Source organism: Galleria mellonella, unplaced genomic scaffold, assembly GCF_026898425.1.
Source record: "Galleria mellonella isolate WM207_F2 unplaced genomic scaffold, CSIRO_AGI_GalMel_v1 utg40, whole genome shotgun sequence".
Lineage (NCBI taxonomy): Eukaryota > Metazoa > Arthropoda > Insecta > Lepidoptera > Pyralidae > Galleria > Galleria mellonella.
Window position 1 is genome coordinate 5,525,003 of NW_026442094.1, and position 25,920 is coordinate 5,550,922.

Below are 25,920 nucleotides of genomic sequence, written 5' to 3' on the forward strand. Positions count from 1 at the left end.
TTATTCAAGGATCGCAACACGAACAAAAGTTTTTTTTGAGTGCAATTTATTCAAGGATCATACTATATATATACAAATATAACAAATGTTATAACGAAGACAATATTTCTTTTTATTTTGTTTGACACATAAAACATATATTTGTTAATATCTTCTTCACGAAAGATAATTCTTCTCCAAGCAGATAAATGTAGATAGCTACGTAACAATAATTAGAATTAGAAATAAGTGATAATTAGAAATACTAGTTAATAAATTAAAACTTGAAACCTATCTACAGAAATATACATGTTGACGATTTAAATATAAATAATACGTATGACGTAAAGGAAAAATAGGACTTTGAACGACTGTATTTGACGTTGATTTCATCATAATGTACATCTAGGCACTAAAATGATGAATATTAATTTTCATTACAGATCAGAAAACAAGGAATTGCTCCGGCAACAACTGCTTTCAGCAAGTAAAGACCGTCTAGCGGAAAAAGCGGAGCCACCAAAACCAAAACACGCGAGGAACAGACAGAAGAACAGATGGAAATTGAAATTCCATCATCAGGCCCTGCCGCAAGAGTACCTTGATCATTACGAGCAAAGTTTACAAAAGGCGAATGCTAAACAAGTTCAACAGAAGCCGAAACCTTCAGAAAAACCTAAAACAGAACCCAATATAGACATAAACAACATTACCAATGAAACGTTCAAAATATGGGCACAGAGGTTAGCAGGAATACAAAATGAAACAGGAACGCTGACTGTGCCTCAAGTATCCTCTGTTATAAATATGGCCAAACCACCATGTAAGTCTGACGATAAGAAAAAGAAAAATCCAGCAATAGCACCAAGTAAAATAGTCACTTACGAAGATTTACCATATATGGGAGAGATGACGTTAAATAACTCAAAACCTAGAAGGGGTAGAAAACCGAAAAAGGCAGACATATGCCATTTAATTTATGAAAATTATGGGACTGTTGTACCTGGACAGCCCCCTCCGACGCAAGATAGACTGAATCAACTGAATATGTGCTCACCTTTCCGTGGTGATAATACCATAAGCACACCCAAAACTGATTTGCAAAATAAGATAATCTCAAGTTTACTAGAGCGAAAACTGTCTGCAGAGAATAAGAGGAAATTAGAAACTCTTTCACCTCAGAGGTTTAATAGTCCGGATGAACCAATGCCTGAAGCACCAGTGACGATTCCAGGACCTCTGCACAGTGACGATGAACCTCTTAATCTTTGTATTAGAGATCTGCATGAACTAAAGATTCAGATCCAAAAGAAGTTCGGCAATATTTACACGTCGACGCCAGAAATTAAAACAGAAGTTGACACAGAAATGACTGAACATGAAAGCCCCAAGACTGAGCAGCCAAACGCAATATCTGTTATTCAAAGGAATACAAATCTTTTATCATCGACAGCGAGTAGTTCACCAGATTTATCCCGACAGACTAGAAACATCTCGCCAACTTTATCTGAACCCGCGCAGTCTACTTCGTGTAATGACGGCGATCCGAAATTTCCTGGATATGTCTATTGGCCAAATGCTGGAATTTACATGCATCCTTTAGCACTCCAGACACAACTTCTGTACTACCAAAGGCTAGCAGCAGGGCAATTGCCATTTGAAGAACAAGAGAGGGCATTATCCACCCCTAATAGTGTTAGTGAAAGTGTATCTACCGAACCTAATTTATCGTTAGATGAAAGTAAAAACAAATTAGTGCTTAAACAAATATCTGAACTGTTAGATCCTAAAGTGATAAAACAAGTGGAAGAAGCTAAACGGAGTCCTGAGCAATCCAAAATGAAAAGGGCATCTCCGAACCCTGTACCTGGTCCAGTTAAGAGGAAGAGATCCGCAATATTTATACCACCAATTCCTGCAAAAAGCAACTCAACTACGCCCACGACGGAAGTGAGTATATGTAAATTTAAGTTTACTGGGGGATCGAAACCTTCTTTGCAAGAGAAGAAAATGCTCTCAGTAGATTCCGGTGGCAATTTTAGGTACTACAGTGGCACTGGTAATAAGGGTAATAAAGGATATGATTATCTACAAAGGGATTCTAACCAGGGTAGAGCTACCGAACCTGAGGCTTCCGTGTCATCAGTACCTAAAATTGAGGGACAGAGTACATCACTAAGTAAAGAGGAGTTGAATAAGAAAAAGAGAAAGTCAAGAAAGAGTCTGCAGAGGGAAAAGCTGGAGCAAACTTTTAAAGAGAAGGGGTTTTTAATTCAAACTCAGCAGTTGCAGTCTGCGGAAGGTGCGACGTATTGCAAGTTTAGGCAGTTAAGGAAATTTACTAGATATCTTTTTAGAAGCTGGAAAGATTATCTTCCAGGGGAATTAGAAGAGAGACCAAACACAGAGACACCATCCGAGGAACAACAGCCATCCTCAAACGATGGGGCAACTGGGGAATGGGGATGAATTATTATATGAACATTCTCTTTATAAGCCAAAGAATTGACCCAATTATTACCTGGCTACTAAATTTGCTGGTGGCTGAATTATGCATTTATTTTTGTTTTGTCTGTAGTACGTTTATACAAAAATATTTAAAAATTGTACAAAGTCATCACTCCGTCCACTACGTGTTTGTGATTTCGTTTCAAATAAACAAAATGTTTTGTGTTATTATATTATTTGTGGTATTTCGTTAAACTTGATATATGAAAGCTTTTATTTAAACATTGTCCTTGATTTAATTGTTGTATCTATTTTATTGACAAAAAAACGTATACCTGTAAATTAATATCTAATTGTTGTTAATAGGATTAATTTTTAGTATAGTTTTAATATTTTTACGTTATTTCGAAACAATATATTTATGGCCACATGCATAATATTAAGGGATATTTCTAATAAAACTAGAATTGCGGTAATACTAACAAAACTAGTCATTTGACACCTCTAATATAGCACACTACAATTAGTTAATGGATTGTGTACACGTTGTATAAAGCCTGATGAAAATATTAATATAAATACAAATAATGAAGTAGCTTACTATGAGATTGTATCAATTGAAAACAGTATACACTAATAATTAGTACTCAATACTGGCTTTTACCACACTATAATACTTATTGAATTGTTTTGATTTATTTTCAACAGATTTCAGAAAAAGTAGGAGGTCCTTATGTTTTTATGTTCGTTACCACATAACTCCGTCAGTTATAAACCGATTCGGAAAATCCTTTTGTTTGTCTGAAAGGATATACTTTCAGATTGAACCCATAGAAATGTTATCAAAACCGGTTCGGTAGTTTTTAAATCAACATAATTGTTTTTGTCCTTTTTTCATCTTTTTATGCGTTAGTTTTGTATTTATACTTGATAATCTTTTGTAATTGATAAATCCAAGCCATTGCCAATAAAATGGCGTATCCGTCATCTCATTGTCTATTAAGAGATTATTGTCAGGTGAAATTACGCTTTATGTATGTACATAATTTTCCATGGAAAGAGGCACTCTAGTCACTACTGATTAAGTTTTACGTTGATGTTAATAATATGTACAAACAATGTTTAATATTATTATAGATTTTTTAAATAAAAATGCAAAATGTATTTATAAAAAAAACTTTATTAAAGAAAATCTTTCTGAGAAATAATATAATGTGAAAAATGCGATCAACAGGAATGTAAAATGTCCCAATTAAACATTAACCGAATCATAAAGTGTCTTATTTATAAACAATAAGAGGAAGCCTTTATCTTATGCCGTGGCCTCATATTGGACGTATATTTCGAAATTTTGGAGCCATTACACACACTTATGGATTAACCTTGGACAAACATTGGATATTAAAAAAAATAAAAATGATAATTTGACGCCAAGATTGAATCCAACGTATAGTCCAATATGTGGCTGGACCATTAAAACATAAATCCACTCTTATTATATGGAACTAATACAAAATTATAGAAAAAAGGTTTTCGTGAACTACCCTTCTAAAAAGAATAGATTTTATAACATGGTTAAGAAAAAACACGTCCTGATTTTTTAGTTAATATATTGTCCTAAAAAAGGGAGACTTTTATTCTTTATGTCTTTTTAGGTGGCTGTTCACTAAAATAGCCAATTTTGTTCCGTCAGTTTTTCATTAAGAGTGGAAATTATGTCGAATATTTGCAAAGTACTGCAATTAAATTTAAAATATATATCGAAGCTGTCAATCATATCCAAAATGATATGGTGCAAACAAAATAACTATGCTCTGGTCCCAACAAATGCAGTAGTTACAAATCCAATAGATAAACATGATTTCAAATCAAAGCGAAATCTTAATATAACATAGTATCCTTACATACTAATCCATCAAAACTTTCAGAAATTTGCCATCAGTCTAAATAACCTTGTGCGTTCAATTAAAAAGGCACTTATAAACGTTATAAGATACTTATAAAAAATTATATAGCTCTTTTCTAAGTGTAATAACAACCTTATCAATACATAGAAAATTGATGCTTAGGAACTATTTTTTTTAACATACCATAGATTATTTTTGGATCTATACCGTATTATCATAGAGATTTAACGACGCAAATCTATGGTTGGAATCAATAATTTGCATAAAATCTTAAATATGAACGCAACTGTTCTTTTTGCAGTGAATAAAGCAATTCATCGCAAAATGTTACTAATAAGTCGTCTTCCCTAAGACACTATGTTACTAAGGCTTGGTTGTATTTTTTTGTCTTTTTTAATTGCTACATGTCTAATTTTCATAGTACAATGCATATTATATCTATAATCTATGTATCTACTAGTGTTTAGTTCAAATACGAATATCTTCTGTTAAAATATTGTATCTTCCTTAGATTAAAGAACAGCGCGTTAACAATATCATTTTATAGAACTACAAAATGTTTAATGAAATTTTTAAAGTTCTCATAATCAATGTATGAACTTTCATTTCCTATTTTACCAACTTAGAGGACGACTTTTGAACTATTCTCTCATAGCGTTCACGAAGGTTACATAAGGAATTCCTGTAGTACTTCAGGGTTCTAGATCCATTGGTTTTTATTAGTCATAATTATAGTGCAGTTAGTGATAGTTTTAAGTAGATATATCATATACATATGACAACGTAATCTTATTTAGTTTTTTAACATTAAAAAAAAAATATTTATAGATAAGATGAAACAAAGTCATAAGCATTCTTTTAAGGATGAGTACTGCTATTGAAATTGAAGATTTTTACTAAAGAAATGGGTTGCATAACGACAAAAAAAGATTGAATCTCCCATACTCATATGTAAGGTTAAAATTCAATTTATTTTCCATCCATTTTTCATTGAGAAACAGTTACTTTTTTCGTGTTTTTTATGCTACTTAGAATGGTAAACAAGCTGACAGTCCACCTGATGGAAAGTGAGCTCTGTCATTTATAGACATGAACAGTACTATGGATATAACAAAGTATTTTGGTTTCATCCATGATACCCCCCATGCGTTACTATTTTTGAGGACTAAGGTTTAACATGCCTCTGTACCCTGTATTTTTACTGTATATATATGTATTTTTACCTGTATCATATCCCACCCCATAAAGCAAAAGACAGTCATGTAAAAACAACTGCTTCACGGCAGAAACACGAATGGGACAGAGTTACTCAAAGAAACGACTTTTGTAGACTTCTCCTCTGGTAAATTGCATTAGAACACTCCCTTAAAAGCATGCTAATAATTTCGACTCCAACCTTTATATATAGTAGGAGATATGATCATGACGTATAATTGAGGAAGTAGAACACACCGTCTCAAGCCTTGAGCACAGCTTTTGCAGCGGCTACGATGTGCGGCGCGGAGATGCCGTACTTGTCGAGCAGCACCGCGGGCGGACCAGAGCGCGGCACTTCACGTACGTATACATGTTTCACGGCGATGTCGCGTACTAGAGCCACCGCTGACAGCACCGCCTCGCCGACACCACCTGGCGTATTGATAGTTAATTTTAAACTTTAGCGTTGTTTACACATATTTTTAAATACACAATCTGGACTCGCCGTCCTGTCGTGAACAAGACATGGTACAATCCACGTCGAAACGTTGCTAGTAGTTGTCACACTTGGCAGGCAAGTTGGCAACCGTAGTTAGGCTTTTGATGATGTTTTAAGAAGGATATTGCTGCCCACTCCTCGACCATTAAGGATTAATCGACTAAGGGAAGTCGACGACACCCACGAGAAAGGAAACAGAAATAAATAATTACAATTGAAGTAATTTCCTTACCGGCTTGATAGTGGTCTTCGACAACGACCACGTTCCCGCCGACGGCACGCGCGTGCTTCACGACCGCCTCCTCGTCCAGCGGCTTGATTGTGAATGGATCGAGAACACGTGCCTCCACGCCTGTATATTATTATTACTTGTTTAAAAAAAGAATGTTCAATAATTTGCTGTTGAATTAAAAATAAAAAAAAAAAAAATGTTAGTGCAACCTGTCTTGAGTGACTTCAGTGAATATTTATGAGAGTAGAGGAGTCTATGGATGGTGTGAGTCCAGAGATTCGTCCATTATATATCCATTTATTTATTTACTCTCTACTGCATCATCATCATATCAGTTGATGGGGACTACTGGCCCAATTGCTAGTAATATACCCTATTAGATTGAATTCTATGGAAAGCACGATGATTAATTTCTGATAAATACATCACAATGGGCCAATTTATTAGTTTTTATCCCCATATATCACCCCCCACTGGTACTCTGCTAGCGTATAACCTGGTTACCAGTTACCATTCTATTATCATCCATTAAAAAATCTTCCTATTACCAAATCATCCTACCTCATTTGTAACTTTTTTATAATAATTTGTAAAAAAAAAAATACAAATTAATATAAAATATTCTATGTTTATTACTTGTTTAATACTTTTTTCTTTCAGGTTCTTAAGGTTGATTGGAAGAAATCTCTTTAAGGGATTCGCCTCCTGTACATCTGCCTGTGTACATTTTGGTATGAACCTAATATTTATAAGTGAATGTACAAAAGCATATAAATAAATAAATAATTAATTAACTAAATACACAAATATTATGATTAGGGCTGATATACTTAAAGAAAGGTAAAATTCATAAAAAAATGTCTCGATGTGTATGGAGAATTGGTACAATGCTCACCTTCTGCCTTGAGCTTGTCCGCGGCAGCTACCGCCTCGTGGAGCGTGACGCCGGCGCCAATAAGCAGCACGCGGTCTTTTGGAGATTCACGAATAATCTTAGCTTGACCAACCTGGTGAATAATTTACATAGTTATAAAATCAATAAGGCATTAATATTATGATTATGAAAGTGAGTTTGTTTATTTGTTTGTTCTACTTATAGCATCTTAACGGTTTAACCAATCACTGAAATTTGACATTCACATACTGTATGAGATGGAGAAGGGGATAGGTTACTTTTTAACCCGATTAGTAAACATATTCCGGGCACGCGGACGAGGTCGCGGGTGAAAGCTGATTACTTGTTTTTTTCACACGGTACAGTACCCATATAAATGTAAAATTATCTTGTAATAAATAAATTGAAGAGCTACTTTTGAGTTTCTTGTGAGTTCTACTCAGCAGATAACAAGATTCCGAACCAAACAGTAACAAAAATATACTACCAATAAAATACACCCGTGATAAACCTCACTCATTGCCACTCGTGAGGACAATAAAAAAAAAAAAAAAAACAGGGAAAACAACAATGTAAACGGCAAAAAAAAAGTAAAAAAAAAGTGACTGTAGTATCTAGGTTAACATGGCACGTCCTTACGTAACAGACGTAGTAATCGGTTGTCCCCCATTTTAAGGATTTTTTTTTGATAGGTGATAATGGTATGGTAACCCCGCCTGCGCTAACGGGATACGCTGGCGGAGCACCAGTGAAGGGTGATAGATGAGAATGAAAACAGGCCAGTTAGTCCATCATGATGAATTCATCAGGAATTAACCACGATAGTTTCCAGGGGGAACCGCGAGGAGGTGACCTGGTTGGGTATATTGCTAGCAATGGGATTTTCTCCCCCCCCCCCCATTTTAAGGATTTGTGATGATTATGTAGAGTGACATACCTTGAACTGTTCGTCATTGGGGTACAGTATGGGTGTGTTGGGCCGCGAGGTGCGGATGTAGCAGATGCCTTTCGTGTTGGCCGCCAGCTCCACTGCGCGCTCCGTTGATACTGCGTCACTGCACATACATTTTTTTGGTTTATAAAATGTTGTTGTATCAGGTATTAACTGTACACTGCTAAATATAGAAATAAGCGAAGAAGTCGCTACGTTTGTCATGTGGATTGTCAACCGCAGTTTAGCTTTTGGTGATGTTTTAAGAAGGATGCTGCTGCCGGAGACCTAATCGGCTCAAGTTTGTAGTTATTTCAAAATTGGCAAAACCTCCCTTATGAGGGAGATTATGTTGAGCAGTGGACACAACAATAGCTTTTTTTATTTCATAACCCCCCCTCTTTCTTACTAAAAAGTTTTTTTTACTCCAACATTATTTAAAATTTTGCACCCGAATTTCCGTTCAATTTTGAACTGTGTAAGTATATCATTTTGGCCGCGCACCTACTAGAGGGCGCTAGGGTATTTATTGTTCACGAGCGCTACACGGGCTAGAGCCACCTATAAGCGTCATTTTAGTTATTTAGTAATTCTCCTTTAAATTAATTGTATATGCTTCGAAACTTGTAACTCACGAGGGGTAGAAAACAGTGGCGGTGGGCACGGAGCGGAACAGTGCCAAGTCCTCGAGTCCCATCTGCGAGGGTCCATCTTCTCCGATGCTTACACCACAATGCGACCCGGCCAAGTTGATGTTCGACTGGCTGATGGCGCCCATACGGATCTAGAGATATAAAAGAAAAATAATGTATACAAAAATATTAAGAAGAACACTTTATATAGAAATTTACCGAATTACGTCAATGTTGGCATTTATTATTAGAAGGATGGAGAAAATTAGCTGGAGGGATCGAATTAGCAATGAGGAGGTCCTGCTTAGGGTTAAAGAAAAAAGACAAATTATTAGAACTATTGAGGACAGAAGGGGAAAAATGTTGGGACACTTGATACGACACGATGAACTTATGAACATTATAATAGACGGTAAGATAGAAGGAAGGAGGGGGAGAGGGAGGCCGAGACATAGTTATATCAGGCAGATCAAGGAAGGAGTTGGTGTCGTGTCGTATCAAGAGGTAAAGAGACTCGCTGAAAATCGTAGTGAGCGGCAAGAGCTCCACCGATAAGAGCGCAGCTCTCAAATAGGATAGATAAATTATAAACTATTGGACAGCAATAACAGCCGTGAAGCTTCACTGTGCTGCAAGTTTGAAGGGTGTGATCACACCATAACATTGTAATCCTCAGAAATGGCAATACACAAGTTATACCATGGGTATCATCATCATATCAGCCTTTAATCATCCACTGCTGAACATGAACTCCCCCTTGGGGGGTTTTGCCAGTAGTTGCCATGCGTAGGCGAGTTGACAACAACAGTTAGACTTTAAAGAGGGATGCTGCTGCTCATCCCTCGCCTTCCCTTAGTTGCCTCTTACGACACCCACAGGGTAGTCTATTCTATGCCGGGACCTACACAGCGATTTCTGTATTGTGCTATCTAAATAACCCGTATTTCTTGTAAATAAATAAATTGATTGATAATCTAACCTGATCAAAAGTCCTGGTGAAGAAAGCTGCGAAGGTGGAAGCGAAGACGACCGCGCGGTCCCTGCACGCGACACCGGTGGCCACGCCTACCAGGTTCTGCTCAGCGATGAAGCACTCGATGTACCTGTCATACAGTGTTTACTTATTAAAAACTATTCATTAATAAAAAAAAATGCTAGTGACAGTGGTAGGGTGGGGAGACGACGTTGGAATCAGTGATATGTGGGTGTTTCAACTGTGTTTTTTAGGGGAAAGGGATTGTTAGTAATGGGCAGTGCTAGCAATATATCGTATCAAGTTGACCTTCACGCAGTTCCTCCTGGAAACCATCGAAGTGAATTTTTAATGAATTTTTCACGATAGCCCCACTGACCTGCATCATTCTCATCCTTAACACCTCTCACTGGTGCCTCGTCAGCGTATACCGATAGCGCAGGTAGGGTTACACCACTCCATTTACACTCATTTAAAACACTTTGTTTTCTATAACGGCAAGCTTTATGGAGACAAGACAACCATTGACAAATGGCCCTGACTATCCTGTTAGGGATTACTATCGTGAGCGTATTTATTCTAACACCCGTCCCAGCGTCGCGCGGGTGGACATTTTTACATTTTAAAAAGTGGCCTGAATGGCCACTTTTGGCTGCACACGCGACGGAAACTTAAAAATGAAGTAACTTCTCCCGTTTTCCCAACATTTCCCTTCATTGCTCTGCTCCTATTGATCATAGCGTGATGAAAAGTATACTATAACCTGTCCAGTAGTATGAAGAATAATTGTACCAAGTTTCGTTAAAATCCGTCGAGTAGTTTTTGTTTCTATAACGAACATACAGACAGACAGACAAAAATTTTACTGATTGCATTTTTGGCATCAGTATCGATCACTAATCACCTCCTGATAGTTATTTTGGAAATATATTTCATGTACAGAATTGACTTCTCTACAGATTTATTATAAATATAGCTATAGATTACCGTGAAGCAGTTGTGTTTGCATGACTGTGTTTCGGTTTGAAGGGTGGGATATGGCGTGAATTTACAGGGTACAGAGGAATAACACCTGAGTCCTCAGGAATGGCAACGCATGGGGGGTATCATGGGTGAAACAGTATAGTCTGCTATGTCCATGGTACTGCTCATGTCTATAGGCGACGGTTACCACTTTCCATCAGGTGGGCCGTCAGCTTGTTTGTCATTCTAAGTTGCATAAAAAAAAAAAAAAAAAAAAAAAAAAAAAAAAAAAAAAAAAAACACTAACCTCTCAGGGTATGCGTTACGTAGCTTGTCACTGAACGTAGAGTTCTTGGTATCACCGTCCATTGCGATCACACTGCAAAGAAATATATTTAACACTTATAAATCATACGACAAATAAATATTTCATTAGGTCCACTGTTTATTTTGTTTTTGAAATTTATGTTTATATTTATGTAGTTATTATGTGTATTATTAATTATACCAGATGTTAATGTGTCCGATGTAAAAGTATGTACAATAAAGATTTTACAATACAATACTTATTTGTCTCTAGTTAAATCTTGAAGAGTTTCCTTTTGATAATATCTCGCCATGTCAAGATTAGACCGAGAACTAGTCATGATCGGTTTTATAGAGTGATTCTGACCTAATATATATTATACACCTATCCCCCGATTTACACGGTACTTGTTTTACACGTTTTCGCTTTTACACGGTTTTCCAAATAAGTTTTTTTTTTTGTTTTTATCGCACTCTACTAAATGCTACTGTGTTTGAACACGTGCGCTGTGTACACATCTCATGGGGAATCCCGAGCTTATGTGCTGACTTGCTGCACATGCACACTGTGTCTGTATTTCTTCGCATAAAATTAAAGTTTTATCTACGGAAAATTGTATTTGAGTGAAAGTTTCACAGTGTCAGAAAGATTTATTTTTTTAGTTTAATGTATTGTAATTAAATAAAAAACAGTGTTTCCGTAATATATTACATATTTTAACCTGTCAATGCATTTTATTTTTATTTCTGTGTACACCTAAAAATATTGAAAAAAATCACAACTGTTAAATAGCAAAAATATGCGTTTTCTGCAAGCTTTTCGATTTACACGGTTTTGACTTAAAAATTTTTAATTTTCGATTTACACGTTTTTCTCAGGAACGTATCCACCGTGTAAATCGGGGGATAGGTGTATTACATATTATATTCTTCTCTTACATACAAATAGACGAATGGAGAAGAAAAACATCTTACGACAACCCCAAATAATAAATTGGGATAAGGGTAGGAAGATGATTATCAATATTCTTCTCTTACTATATCATTATACAGGTAGAAGTATGAAGTGTATGAATGCTACTGCTCACGGCATCCGATAACGGTCGCATGAGTACGACATACATGTTTAATCTAGCACTTGTGTCAATGAAATACACATTGTGTGTACCACATTTATATTTAACTAGTGCCAAATAGACCTTTCTTTCAAACTGAATATTACAACGAAAAACTAAACGCAACAATGGGATTCGAACCCACATCCTTCTGCTGGCTGTGAAGTGTATTTCAAATTACACTACGAAAGGAGTGCTATCTGGTGACAAATTTAACAATATATTGAAAAATCAATACATGGGGACGCCATCTATTGTGTTATGGTGTAAATACCGGCTTGTGCTCAGCAGTTGGTTTATTACACGGTAGGTGGCGTTATTGCAGAAGGAATAGAAAATTAATTCGACGTCTAGTTTTCCAAAAATTCTTGCACAATTGTATGTTGCCGCTAACAGACGTGCTTTTAATTAGTCTCTCTAGTTAAGAAAGACGTAAAGACTTCAAAGTTTTAATAAAAGATATTTCATCATCATCATATCAGCCGTTAATTGTCCACTGCTGAACATAGGCCTCCCCTTTAAGTGATAAAAAAAAAATGAATTGTCCAATATCCATAATTAATTAATCCGATCTTCATACCTTCTGAGGGAGGTTTGGTAGGGGCCTCAAGTTGCTGCCATTAGCTTCGGCATCAACTACAAGAGTGACTACTCCCGGGTTACGGGAATAGTGCCCCTTTTAGTGAGGCGTGATCTTCTTCAATGTACATATAATCCATGTTCTGTTTAGTTTGGGCCTACATGGCGTTGTGCTAATACATACCAGATACACTGGAAACATTTATTTATTCATATTCACTTACCGCAAGTTGGTATCAGCGATCTTCTTAAGGGCGGTACCGTAGGCCAACCTGGTAGCAACCTGCTCCCCGGGCTTGTACGACGGCGGTGATGAGAGGGTGATGTCGCCGATGTGGACTTTAGGGGCTTCGGCCGTTGGCGGCTTGGGTTTTAACGTTACTGTGTTGTTCTTGATTTGAGACTGTAGAACCTGTGGAGAGATATAAAGATAACCATCAATATCAAGAAAAAAAAAAAAAAAGAAAAAGAATCGACTGATAACGATAAACATAGTGATGGGGAAATGAATTATTTGAATAATGGTAAAATTTAGATATCATCTTGTGCACTTGTGCTTTTAAAACTTAATAAAAACTTTTTAAGTGACTTTAAAAAAGGAGGTTTTCTAGTTGTATTATGGATATATGTTGTTGTATGGAGTACACAGTATGGAGTTATGAGTAACTCCGTTCTTTAATGAACAAATTTTATGTTTAGATATAGTTGTAAAATGATATAATTGACCAACTGAATAAACTAATGTGGAAAAATCTATTTTTCATCTTTTTGTTTCTTCTTTTAGATAGGTCCCAGAGAAATTTTATCGAAATTGGTTTAGTAGTTTAGCTTTTAAATTAACCGGTTTTATCACAATCGGTTTTTTTTTAACACAGTCTCAAATTATTCAAGATAATTTCAGTTATTTCATATTTACTGTTGAACACCTGCCCAATTGTCTGCCATAAGAATAAAATTAATGTATAAAGTATAGTTTACCAGAGGGAGACTTTGTACAAAAGTCGATTGCTTGGGTACCTCTGTCCCATTCGTGTTTCAACCGTGAAGCAGTTGTGTTTGCATGGCTGTGTTTCGGTTTGAAGGGTGGGATATGGCGTGAATTTACTGGGTACAGAGGGATAACACCTGAGTCCTCAGGAATGGCAACGCATGGGGGGTATCATGGGCGAAACAGTATACTCTGTTATGTCCATGGTACTGCTCATGTCTATAGGCGACGGTTACCACTTTCCATCAGGTGGGCCGTCAGCTTGTTTGCCATTCTAAGTTTTATAAAAAAAAAAAAAAAGTTTAAAAATATTTGCGACTTTTTTTATTTTCTGACGTCACTTATTTCACGTCACCATAACAAACACGCAAAACGCAAATAAAACTCAACAACAAAACTCTTTCTTTTTTTAGTTTTTACATAATAAATAAATCATTGTTTTAATTATAGGCTAAGAAACTTACATTCAATTGTATTGAATTGTATAAGGCTTCAATGCAAAATTTTAAACGAAAGAAAACAGGCAACTCTACATATTTGTTTGCAAGGTAGATATTCTTTATTGTTTCCTCCAAAAGATTACAATAGCAAACTCATTATAGATACAAACAAATTACAAGAAATAATCACAGTGAGAAAACAAATGGGTGAGAAAAAAACCTTATCACTAAAAGCAAGAAAAAATGTATTTAATTTGAATATGGTTTGAATTTGTGCAGAATTATTTTATATATATATATATTCTTTATTGCACAAAAAACATACAGTAACAACAATAAGTTAATAACAATGTTAGCAAAGGCGAACTTATCTCTAAAAGAGATTTCTTCCAGTCAACCTAACGCAGTGGCATAGGAAGTAGTGAGTGGGCAGTAGTAGTGCAAGACAGAAATTTAAATAAATATTTACATAAATTATAAATAATTATATATATACACACATGCATTCACATATATACATACATACACATACACATATATATACATATACACATACACATACATATACACACATACATACACACGTTAAATACAACATATAAATATCAAATACAAGAGAACACAATGATGACAGTCTTCTAATCATTTTTATATTTAAATTAAATTGGAAAGATAAAATGATTTTAATCTTTTTTTGAAGGAACTGCTAGACGGGCTATTCTGAATATTCACGGGAAGTTTATTCCACAGCTGTACAGCACGATATGCAAATGAGTTACCCATAAAATGGGTTTTACAGCAGGGAAGCTTCAGTACCCTGGACTGGTTCAGACAAAGACGTCTAGGTCTGGAAGGAGGAGGTAATAATTGGAACCGGGAACGAAGGTAGGAAGGAGAATTGGGATTATTAAGGATATATAATATAGTGTACAGGTTATTATGGGTCCAGTTTTCCTACATTCGCCAAATATCTTTGCAAGGGAAAATATTAACAAACCTTAATAATCTTCTCTCCCTCAGCACCCAAAGCCTTTCCGTGCCAGTTGTCCAGATCCTCGATACCAGGGAAGCCCCGTCCTTTGAAGGTCTTGGCAACAATTGCGGTGGGCCTGCCACTGGTGTTGGCTGCCTCGTCGAAAGCTTTGACCAATTCGCTGACGTCATGACCGTCGACCACGAGCGAGTGGAGGCCGAACGCCTTGAGGCGAGCGTCGTATACGTTCAACTACAGATGATTGATTGATTAGTAAAATTAATATTTCGGTTATATTATATTTATTGAAGATTTATTGCAGAATTAGAATTCACCAGGTATAGAGGTATAGCACTGTAGTCTTCAGGAATAACTAAGGACAACGCATAGGAGGTTTCGTGGGCGAAACAGTCTGTTATGTCCATGGTATTGTTCATGTCTATAGATGACGGTTACCAGTTTTCGTGGTGGACCGTTAGTTTGTTTCCTATTCTAAGTTAAATAAAAAAAAAATATTAAAAAAGTAGGCGATAATCTCCATGATTATTGATAAAACTATAAATTTATATCCTATGCATATAAAATTGCACTAGTAAATTATTTTACAACAGAATGAAAGGAAGAAAGCTTTGTTGGTTGGTTGTCAACCATCTATAGATAGAAGATATATTTTTTTTTTTTTTATATTTTTAATGTATTTTTAACAAGTCACTTAATTTTACAAACACATAACTCTATATATAAAATAGCTAGCTTGACTTATCATAAACGAATAGGAAACTATCATCGTACAGCTCGCCATCGACAGGGAGTTCACCCTCATACCTTACAGCCTGGTTCGCTTACAACGCGGTTTCAGAGATGTTTTCTCCCACGAACACTCAGGTTATGGAATGAGCTCCCTGTCGAGGTTTTCCCAAGAGACTACAGCATGGGGTTCTTCAAGAGGGGGGTAAAGAGGTTTCTTCAGGGTCGGCAACGCGCGCGTAATACCTCTGGTATTGCAGGCGTTCATAGGCTATGATAACCGCTTACCATCAGGTGGGCCGTATGCTTGTTTGCCACTTCAATGGTATAAAAAAAAACTTCTAGAAATGGAGTTTACACAATTATTTTAAAATGAATAAAGGAAGAAATACATATATTAATTGAGGTTATTGAGACTTAGTATTTCATTACTATAATAGAAAGTGAATGTATTCTAACAGGTCTAATCAGCTTGTCTTACATTCTAGTTTTTTATGTGAAAGGCCCTTAAATCTTAGTAGATCAGTAGTTGGTTGGATGATGGACAGACCTCATCTGACGGAAGGGTGGGATATGGCGTGAATTTACTGGGTACAGAGGAATAACACCTGAGTCCTCAGGAATGGCAATGCATGGGGGGTATCATGGGCGAAACAGTATACTCTGTTATGTCCGTGGTACTGCTCATGTCTATAGGCGACGGTTACCACTTTCCATCAGGTGGGCCGTCAGCTTGTTTGCCATTCTAAGTTGTATAAAAAAAAGTCAAAACGACCACACAGCAATCTATTGTGGTATGCTCTCACTCAGCAGAAATAGATGGAGGCACATTGTAAGGACCTCAATCACTTAGACTTATACTTTACCTTTCATTTAGCCTTTACCATCCACTATAATCATGAAAACTATGACCATTCTGTCAAGAGTGTACGACTGAAGAGAGAGTTGGTTACCTGATGTTGCAAAGACGTGGGCTCAGACTGGCCGAGACGGTTGACGTCGAAGATGACCACCAGGTTGTCCAGTTTGTAGTGGCTGGCGAAGTGCAGGGACTCCCAGATGCTACCTTCGGCTGCCTCGCCATCACCCACCAAACAGTAAACTCTGTAATGGTAATATTGGACGTTAGAACGTTCTTGTATCTCTGTTGTTCTGGATATGAGGAAAAAATACGTGATAACGTACTCATGAAAAGTTTAGGCTATCGAAGGTTTAATTCGGTGTTAGTTGTATCAGCTTCAACCATATTTAACAGTTTGTATACAAGCACACGTTATATTTTATTGTAATAATTACCCTCCATACTCGAAAAGTTCCGAACATCGTCTTTCTCATCTGTGACGATATCGCAAAAGCTTACAGCTCGCGCACAGTGGGCCGTAGCACGCAGTCAGACTCGTGCTTACGTCACAGTCGCTCATGACTAAGGATTACGAATTGATTCCGAAACTAGTCGAGCTTTTTCGATCTAATTATGCGTAAGTTAAACCGGTAGTTATTACAATAAAATTTATATATAAATAATTAAATGATGATTTAGCCTCTATACTAGTGAATTTATAATTAAATATGGTATAGGCGATGTTAGGAATCAGTTAACTTGTTAGTACAAGATTTTCTTAGTTAAGGATATCAGTAAATAATCCGTATGAAGTAACACACCGAGCAAGAAACGTCTTTTAACAGTAAAACCTCAATATTACTCTAATATATGATCCTTCGAGCCGGATATTCACTTTGTGACGTTTGAAGCCATTTTTTTTTTGTTGGAAATTGTTAAATATTTAGAATTACAATTTAAATTACCTGTAAGGTGTTTGGTCGAAGTATTTTCCGACGTATGCCATACCGGCAGCAACAGCTAGACCCTGTCCCAATGAGCCAGTGCCCACATCTACAAAGTTAAGTCTGGGGGTCGGGTGGCCTTCAAGGTCAGAGTCGAGTTTACGAAGGTTCTTTAACTCATCAACGGGGAATAGACCGGCTTCAGCCCATGCTGCGTAGAGGATTGGAGCGGCGTGACCCTGATAGAAAGTAAAATAGTAACTTATATATGTATATTAGGCTATGGAAAAATATAAAGGTGGGCTAACTTTAAATTCTATATGCTTAAGGAAATTTACGGTTACAGACATAACTTATTGTTACCATAAAGGTAACAGTCCACAAGTGCGTCTGTCTATCCTATCAAGTATTTCTGTAGCGAGGCTTTTATTTATAATAAAGTCAGATAATTTAAATATTCATGAATGTAATTTATATCAATTTGTTAGATAGGAACATTGTTCAGAGTATCTTGCTTTCTGCAACTTCTGAAATCATCTCGAGTCTGTCATCTTGTAAGTCACTTAATTGGGTAACTCTTTCTTCTCGATAATTCAAAGCTATTGTCGTTGATCGCCAATATTGCTTGAATCCGAGACTGCAAATTCTTAGAATAAAGGGATCACGCAGTATAATAATAGTAACCAGGAGGAACCAGGCAATGTCAATCTGGAGGCACATCCCCAAACTACAAGATTCGAGCTAATTCAAAAACATTAGTTCCTAAATTGTCATCATGGAAATCAAATCCGGGAGCTTATTTACGCAACATCCGTACCACTGTGCTACAGTGGTGTATCTGACAATCTGTTATACAAACCTTCGAGAGGACAAATCTGTCTGCCGATGGATCCTTGGGCGCAGAGATTTTGTACTTCATGGTGTGGAAGAACAGCACAGACATGATCTCCGCCATGGAAGCGCATGATGTGGGATGTCTGAAAATTGACAGTTTATTATTACAGTGAATTTATTAGGACTGAATGACTGAAAAAGGATTTAGTCAGAATAACTTTATACTTAATGCCCCTTGAAAATCAACGGGGGACTAAATATACCCACAGTATATACTGACAGAGAAGGCGGGGTTACATTCTGTTAAAAACTAGCTTCTAATATGTTTATAATTTTACAAATGAGTAATAATAGTCTCGACTTTTTATTTTAAATTGAACCATTATTGAAATATATAGTTATATAATGAAATAGGTACATTTTAAAAAGTTTTTTTGGTTTATATATAATATTTAAAATTGGCAGAGTGATCCCGGCATCCCTTCCTTTCCCGTGGATGTCGTAAGAGGAAACTAAGGGAGGGCGAGGGATGAGCAGTAGCATCCCTCTTAAAACTTTAGAGTCCAACTGCGGTTGTCAATCCGTTTGCCAAGCGTGGTAACTACTGGCTACCCCCTTAGGGGGAGGCTTATGTTCAGCAGTGGACAATTAAAGGCCGATATGATGATGAATATACAAAATGTTTTCATCAATTGTGGATTGACTAATTTTTTTAACGAAAAGTGTCCCATTCCTGTTCTAATTTGGTGAATTTAAATATTGTTTTTTACCTTGAAACATAATATTTTTACTTCTTATAGATAAAAAAACTATTATTATCATTCTACAGTGTGGTAAGAAGAAAGATAATGTTGTAATAAAGTACTTATGATCGTGTACATTTTGCCTACACTTTATGATTTTATTATAAACAGAGATTTGAGTTACAAAAATAAATGCGTCAATAAAAAAAAAATATGCATATCTCGAGGTTCAGGGTGGTACACGACGTGACCTTGTAATTAAGTGATAACAAGTAATTAAATTTACTCGTCGAGAGTTTTCTTTTGATAATATATGAGACACGTTTTAATAATTAAATTGTTAAGTACCAAGTAAACAATGATAATATTAAAGTCAACATTGATTTATATTATTGTTTATTTTTTGCTGCGATTCAAAATAAAAATAATATGTTATGAAAGCCAGAAGCGTATTATACGTCATTTACTTTTACATTACATTAGACAGCAAAAAAAAAAAACAAATATGAATTGAAATGGCAAACTGAGTGGGTTTTTTTTATGGATGAAAATGGAATGATAACTCAGTCTGCGCTATCGGTATACGATGGCGGAACACCAGTGAAAGATGATAGGTGAGGATGATAACAGGTCAAATCGTGACGTATTCCGCAAAAATTAACTACAATGGTTTACAGGGGAGACAGCGTAGAAGTCGGCTTGTTAGAGTATATACCAGTAAGAGTGTTATTAAATCTTATTGTTAACAATCCCCTTTCCCCTCCAAAATGAGTGTTAATAGATAGTAGTCTATTACAGTAAAATAGTTAATATTTCCGTATTGTATGGTACTCAGAATGCTGATGGCCCATCATAGGGAAAGGGATAACCAACTCGTCGCCTACAACCATATAACTATACATCGCAATGTACAGTACCGCTCACGCGTTGTCATTTTTGATGACTAAGATAGTATAACTCATTTTATAACATATTTCTAGCTCTAAAAAAAAAATGGTGAAGTTTAAATCAAAGTAATTTCCGTGATTAACCATTTTGTGACTTGGCCAAACCGCCATATACTATTCGCCGCAGAATAATTTAACATTGTGTTTCACAAAGAAAAAAACATCCGACTTCAATGAAAAAAGTTGAGTTTCACTGCTGGAGCACTCCTCCAAAAACAATTCTTTCGAAAAAAGATAATTTCAATTTAACAATGCATAAGCTTTACTATCATGCAGTTTGCTTAAAAATTTAGGTTAATATATATCTTGTTTATTCTATTATCTCTGTATAAAGAGAAAAAAAAAGTGAGATAATTAAAAAAAATAATAGCATTAATTACTATCTTGTTTACATAATTTATTAAAAAAACAGTCATATTTATCTAAAGAGGTTGGAATGTTGAATAATGTTATGACCAATTAACTGGATTATATGTATTTTTTTACATTATATTTAATTAATGAATGTATTTTTATAACATTAACTAGCTTTTAGTCCATTACTTCGTACACGTATATTTCAAAAGCAGGAAAACCAATGAAACGTCACTTCTAGATGGCGTATCGAGATAAAATATGCACCAGTTTTTAAATTAGACCTTCAGGAATACAACTGTGAAAATTGCATACAATTTGGTCTAGTAAATAGTGTGATGCTGGAACAAAACAGACAACAAAAATTGTAAACATTATATATATATATATATATATATATATATATATATATATATATATATATATATATATATATATATATATATATATATATAATTTTTTATACATCTTAGAATGGCAAACAAGCTGACGGTCCACCTGATGGAAAGTGGTAACCGTCGCCTATAGACATGAGCAGTACCATGGACGTAACAGAGTATACTGTTTCGCCCATGATAGCCCCCATGCGTTGCCATTCCTGTGGACTCAGGTGTTATTCCTCTGTACCCAGTAAATTCACGCCATATCCCACCCTTCAAACCGAAACACAGTTATATTATTCCCATTTAAACCCCTCACATCAATGTTTCTTAAATATCTCTTAAGTACACACGGTCCAGTTAAAATTTTATTATTTTAGCGAGATATGCCACCGACAGTCTATCTATAGCGGCGAAGGTTATGTAATGACAAATAAAGGTCAAGCGTGAAACAATCACTACCATAGAATAGAGAATTAATATAATTGACTCAATTGTACAGTACTTGTATTTGATATCGGAGATATAAATTTTAATAACATTATCATTAGATACACTTTTTGTTTCCATATATTAATTGCCTGTACTGTTCCACTGTTGGAGAAAAGCTTTGGAAGTTTTTTTCATTCTTCCTTCTTAAATGTGCCCAATGAAAGTTCTGCATAAAAACTGCCTATATAAGTAGGCAAAAATATATATTAACTATATAATTTTGGCGACGGTATATGAAATAGAATAGAAAATATTTATTGACCACAAAACAAAAGGGTCCCTATCTCTGTATTAAGCCCCTAACTTCGGATACAGTACCTACTGTAGGTGGTTTTTTTTTTTTGATGGGTGAAAATGGTATGGCCTGCGCTAACGGGATACGCTGGCGGAGCACCAGTGAAGGGTGATCGATGAGAATGAAAACAGGCCAGTTAGCCCATCATGATGAATTCATCAGGAATTAACCATGATAGTTTCCAGGGAGAACCGCGAGGAGGACCTGGTTGGGTATATTGCTAGCAATGGGATTCTCAGTCTTGTGGGTAGGGTTGATATTCTGATAGGTACCGTGGTAGTGTCATGGATACCGTAACACTAAAGCTGCAATTATTACAGCAATACAAATAAAATAGAATAAGCAAATAATATTAATGTTTTCAGCAATCTTAGAGGTTTCATTTCTCAGAATTCCATTATTTTTCATATTTATTATTATTTTACACTCTTAAACCGTTAATTCAGAATATATAAAAAATTAAAATGCCAGATAATTACGATAGCTTAATATTTAATATTATAGTATAATGGCATGGCATTATAATGTAGTGGCTTATGGTATATTCAGCAGTGGACAGTTCACGGATGAAATGATGATGATGAAATGGAGTTGCGGTCCATGTTTGTTTGTTTCTCCATTTCAAGTTTCTCCTAATCTTGTAATGGATTTTGGTACAAGTTCCAGTATCATTTAGATATTCTTTAACAGTTTGAAGGTTTATATGTATTATGAATTCTAATTTCCGTGTGTTCCCGGCATAGAATAGGCCAACCCTTCCTTGTGTGTGACTATGGGAGGGCGAGGAATGGGCAGCAGCATACCTCTTAAAACCTCTCCAAAGTCTAACTGCGGTTTGTAATCTGCCTGCCATCGTGGCAACTACTGGCATAACCCCCCCAAGGGGGAGGCTTATGTTCAGCAGTTGACAGTTAAAGGCTGATATGATGATGATGGTGATGATCTCTAATTTGACGGGTTTTTATCATATAAATGTAAATATATTATATGAACAAACATAAATATGAACTGAGTCGCAACTGTAACATAATTTGTATATAATTTTTTGGCTTTAATAGGCTCAAAATAGCTATTATATATATATAATATTTAGCTTAGGATAAATATCTATTCAGATTTCCGGAACAATAAGTCTAATAAAAAAAATTTTGAATTAACGAAAATAATTTTATAAGTGGAATTTTCGAAACAGTGTAGTGCAAGGGGATTTGTTATTGATAAATTATTTTCGTAACATAAAGATTTGTAATTTAGAAGCGACACATTTCGTTTTCATATACATATTATATATTTAAAAGCGTTTCATGCGGAAAATGGGTCGTAAATAGTAAAGTTTTAGTTACATCATAGCATATAATTTAATTATGGCACATTTTTCGTAGAGATGAGATAATTGCGTCATCTAGTCCTATCTATATCTCTGATGACATGTGTTTGCTCGTGACTATAGACTATATTTTAATTGAGAATATTCTTATCTTTAATCTATATTCGCTGGTGGATCATAGTAATATTTTTTTAAATGGATGATAATGGAATGGTAACCCCACCCGCGCTATCGGTATACACCGGCGGGGTACCAGTGAAGGATGATAGGTGAGAATGAAGTGGGTCAGTTAGCCCATCGTGACGAATTCAATAAGAATTGTTCACGATGGTTTCCAGGGGGAACCACGTGGAGGTCGACCTAATAAGGTATATCGCTAGCAATGGGGCTGTCAAACTCCATTGCTAACAATCCTTTTCCCCCTTGATAGTAAGTAATATTAGTAGTCAAAAATACTTTTTTTAATCTCAGGTGGAAATAGAAGCCTCTATGTATATAATACATTTCAGTGAATAGTTTTATGAAATTTAGATTTTTTTCTAATGAGTGAAATTAGAATGGTTGCCAGCACTATTGAGTGCTGTTATTTTTTTATTATTGGGTGCTGTTGTTGGGGCACCGGTGAAGGATGATAGGTGAAGATGAAGTAAGTCAGTTGACCAATTGCGATGAATTCAACAATTATTAACCACGATGGTTTCCAGGGGGAACCGCATGGAGGTCGACCTGAGAGGATATATTGCTAGCAATGAGGCTATTAGATCCCATTGCTAACAGTTCCTTCCTCCCCTTAGCTTATGAATATGTCTCTTTTCAATAAAAATACTATTTTCTGTTGACAACTTTAATGTAATTGACTAGGGAAATTGAAATTTCACTGAAAAGATATCAAACAGATATTTTTCTATGGGATGAAAATGGAATAGTAGTTTATATTTAATGTCTATTTTGTGTATCTAATCACATATGTATAGAGAGTAAAATTGAAAAAGCATCTTTTCAGGGCAGTGTTTTACAAGCTAACCTTCTTGCTTGGATCGATAACTGATGAAATTTTGTACCTCATCGGCATATGTATATATTGTCATAGTCGTAGAATACTGATGGATCTGACAAAAATTGAATATATAGATCCGTCTGTATTCTACCACTATGACGATATGATCATAAGTATGGGAGGATTAAAATTATTTGTAGTTTTTGAATTATTGATTCACAACATGATTGTTTTAATATACATATTCTAATATTCTTAAATTTATATGTACACTGCTAACAACTGTGATTTCACCTGTGTAATAAAATTTTTATAAATATTTCACAATAAATACACTGGATTTCTTGTTTTTACTTGCAAGTATTTTAAATAATATGATAATCACAATAATTTATACAATAAGTTCTATAAACACAACATAAATACAAAAACATATTTTTTCACATTGAAGTTACATCATTTAAAATTTATTGTAGTTTTATTCGTTAAGTCCATCTAGGTGAATATAAGAGCAACAATTCGACTTATTCTCTCTTTTTTCATCTGTAAAAAAATTGTTTTAGTCATGCAGAATCTCAAATATAAATTATTATAATACTTATCAAGTTATTGATACATTTTTATGTTTATATTATATATCAAGTATTTCTTTATTTTTCCCCTATTCAATAATGCACTACCAACTTATTTCTTAGTTTGCCTAATGGTTGGTTGTTAGAGAACACCGTCCGGTGTTAAGTCCACCAAATGTATATAGAATTTTACTGTGCTCTAAAGCTTAAATAAATAGTTTAAACAAGTAAAATTTTTTTAATATTTGGTATACATTTAGAGATAATTTAGTCAGACCAGGATGTTTACTATTACAATACAAATACGTGTTAAATTTATGAATAAAGCTACTAAACAATACAGCAACGAAATAGTTTTATTAGCAAAATGTTCATAGCACAACATAGATAATGGGTTCACCTTGAATTTTTAATCACGTGGGTAAAACCTAACCTAAACCGTAATGGAATACATCGGAACAGGTATATAATTAACATAAATGATTAACGACATACATCTATAAATGGAGTGTAGAAGTAAATTCCCTATTAGGAATAAGTATGGATTTTTTATTACACATGGTTGCATAGATATTTTGAAAATAGGTAAACATTCTAGAGTTGAATGCGCAATTTTAAATCGACGGCTATATCGAATAAAAAATATACTTAGCTTAGATTTATTAGTGGCCAGTGATATATTTGAACATAGAGACTCATGTAAATATAAAAAAAATAGGTATTTATAATAAAAAAAACCTTAACCTTCATTAGTCCTTCAAAGAAGCGGCCGGCAAACAACAGATATTTATTAATTTGAGGTTAGAAATAACAATACTTAATTTCTTACCCAGATTTGGAAGCATTTGTAGCGACAATGCTGTCAATTCTTAGCTTGTTGGCGATGTCTTTAAGAGCTTGAATATCTACGTTTTTATCGCCCTTCATTTTAGAAGTTATTTGTGTATTTTATCAAAATATAAAAAAAATAGAAACCACGCTCACAACCGGCCAGTCATCCGGTGCGGGATACAATGATGAATGGCAGCGAATGTCAGTCAATCAAATGGCGTGAATGATGATAAAGAATGAGTGACTAGTGTTACCAACTAAATACGTGTTTTATACCGAAATCTTTAGTTTTAATACAAATACACCTATAACTAATTTGATTGACCTGTAGTACTCAATAATTTTGTATAGTGGCAATTGTTTCTAATATAATTAGTTAAGAGACAATGATTTAGTATATTATTATTGATTTAATAAAATTTAAAGTTCTGAACATATTGTTCATAAAATGAAATTAGTAGTTATAGAGATTTACTATTTACAATTATGATAATTAAAAAACACACACACTTTTGGATACATATCTTTTATAAATTAACACATTTTCTTTTTGTTTTGA

The 25,920-nt window shown here is 35.1% G+C and overlaps 2 protein-coding genes across 5 annotated transcripts in view; one reads left to right on the plus strand and one right to left on the minus strand.

Annotated features, from left to right (window-relative positions):
• LOC113520340 (uncharacterized) overlaps window positions 1-4,747 on the plus strand; it is a 37,763-nt gene extending 33,016 nt beyond the window's left edge. For all 4 annotated transcript variants that reach the window (XM_031914722.2, XM_052898134.1, XM_052898135.1 and 1 more), the window contains exon 3: window positions 423-4,747. In XM_031914722.2, coding sequence (XP_031770582.2) covers window positions 423-2,448 — 2,026 coding nt within the window. In that variant the 3' untranslated portion in view covers window positions 2,449-4,747. The remainder of the gene's footprint in view (window positions 1-422) is intronic.
• Window positions 3,588-25,541, minus strand: LOC113520342 (transketolase-like protein 2). The gene is made up of 13 exons (XM_026905653.3): window positions 25,360-25,541; window positions 18,449-18,566; window positions 17,611-17,828; window positions 16,758-16,908; window positions 15,082-15,309; window positions 12,881-13,068; window positions 10,964-11,035; window positions 9,700-9,823; window positions 8,724-8,872; window positions 8,095-8,212; window positions 7,158-7,269; window positions 6,263-6,382; window positions 3,588-5,963 (listed from the first exon to the last, which is right to left on the minus strand). The coding sequence occupies exons 1-13, from the start codon at window positions 25,455-25,457 to the stop codon at window positions 5,791-5,793; spliced, it is 1,869 nt and encodes a 622-aa protein (XP_026761454.1). The 5' UTR covers window positions 25,458-25,541; the 3' UTR covers window positions 3,588-5,790.
• Window positions 25,542-25,920: the final 379 nt, after the last annotated feature.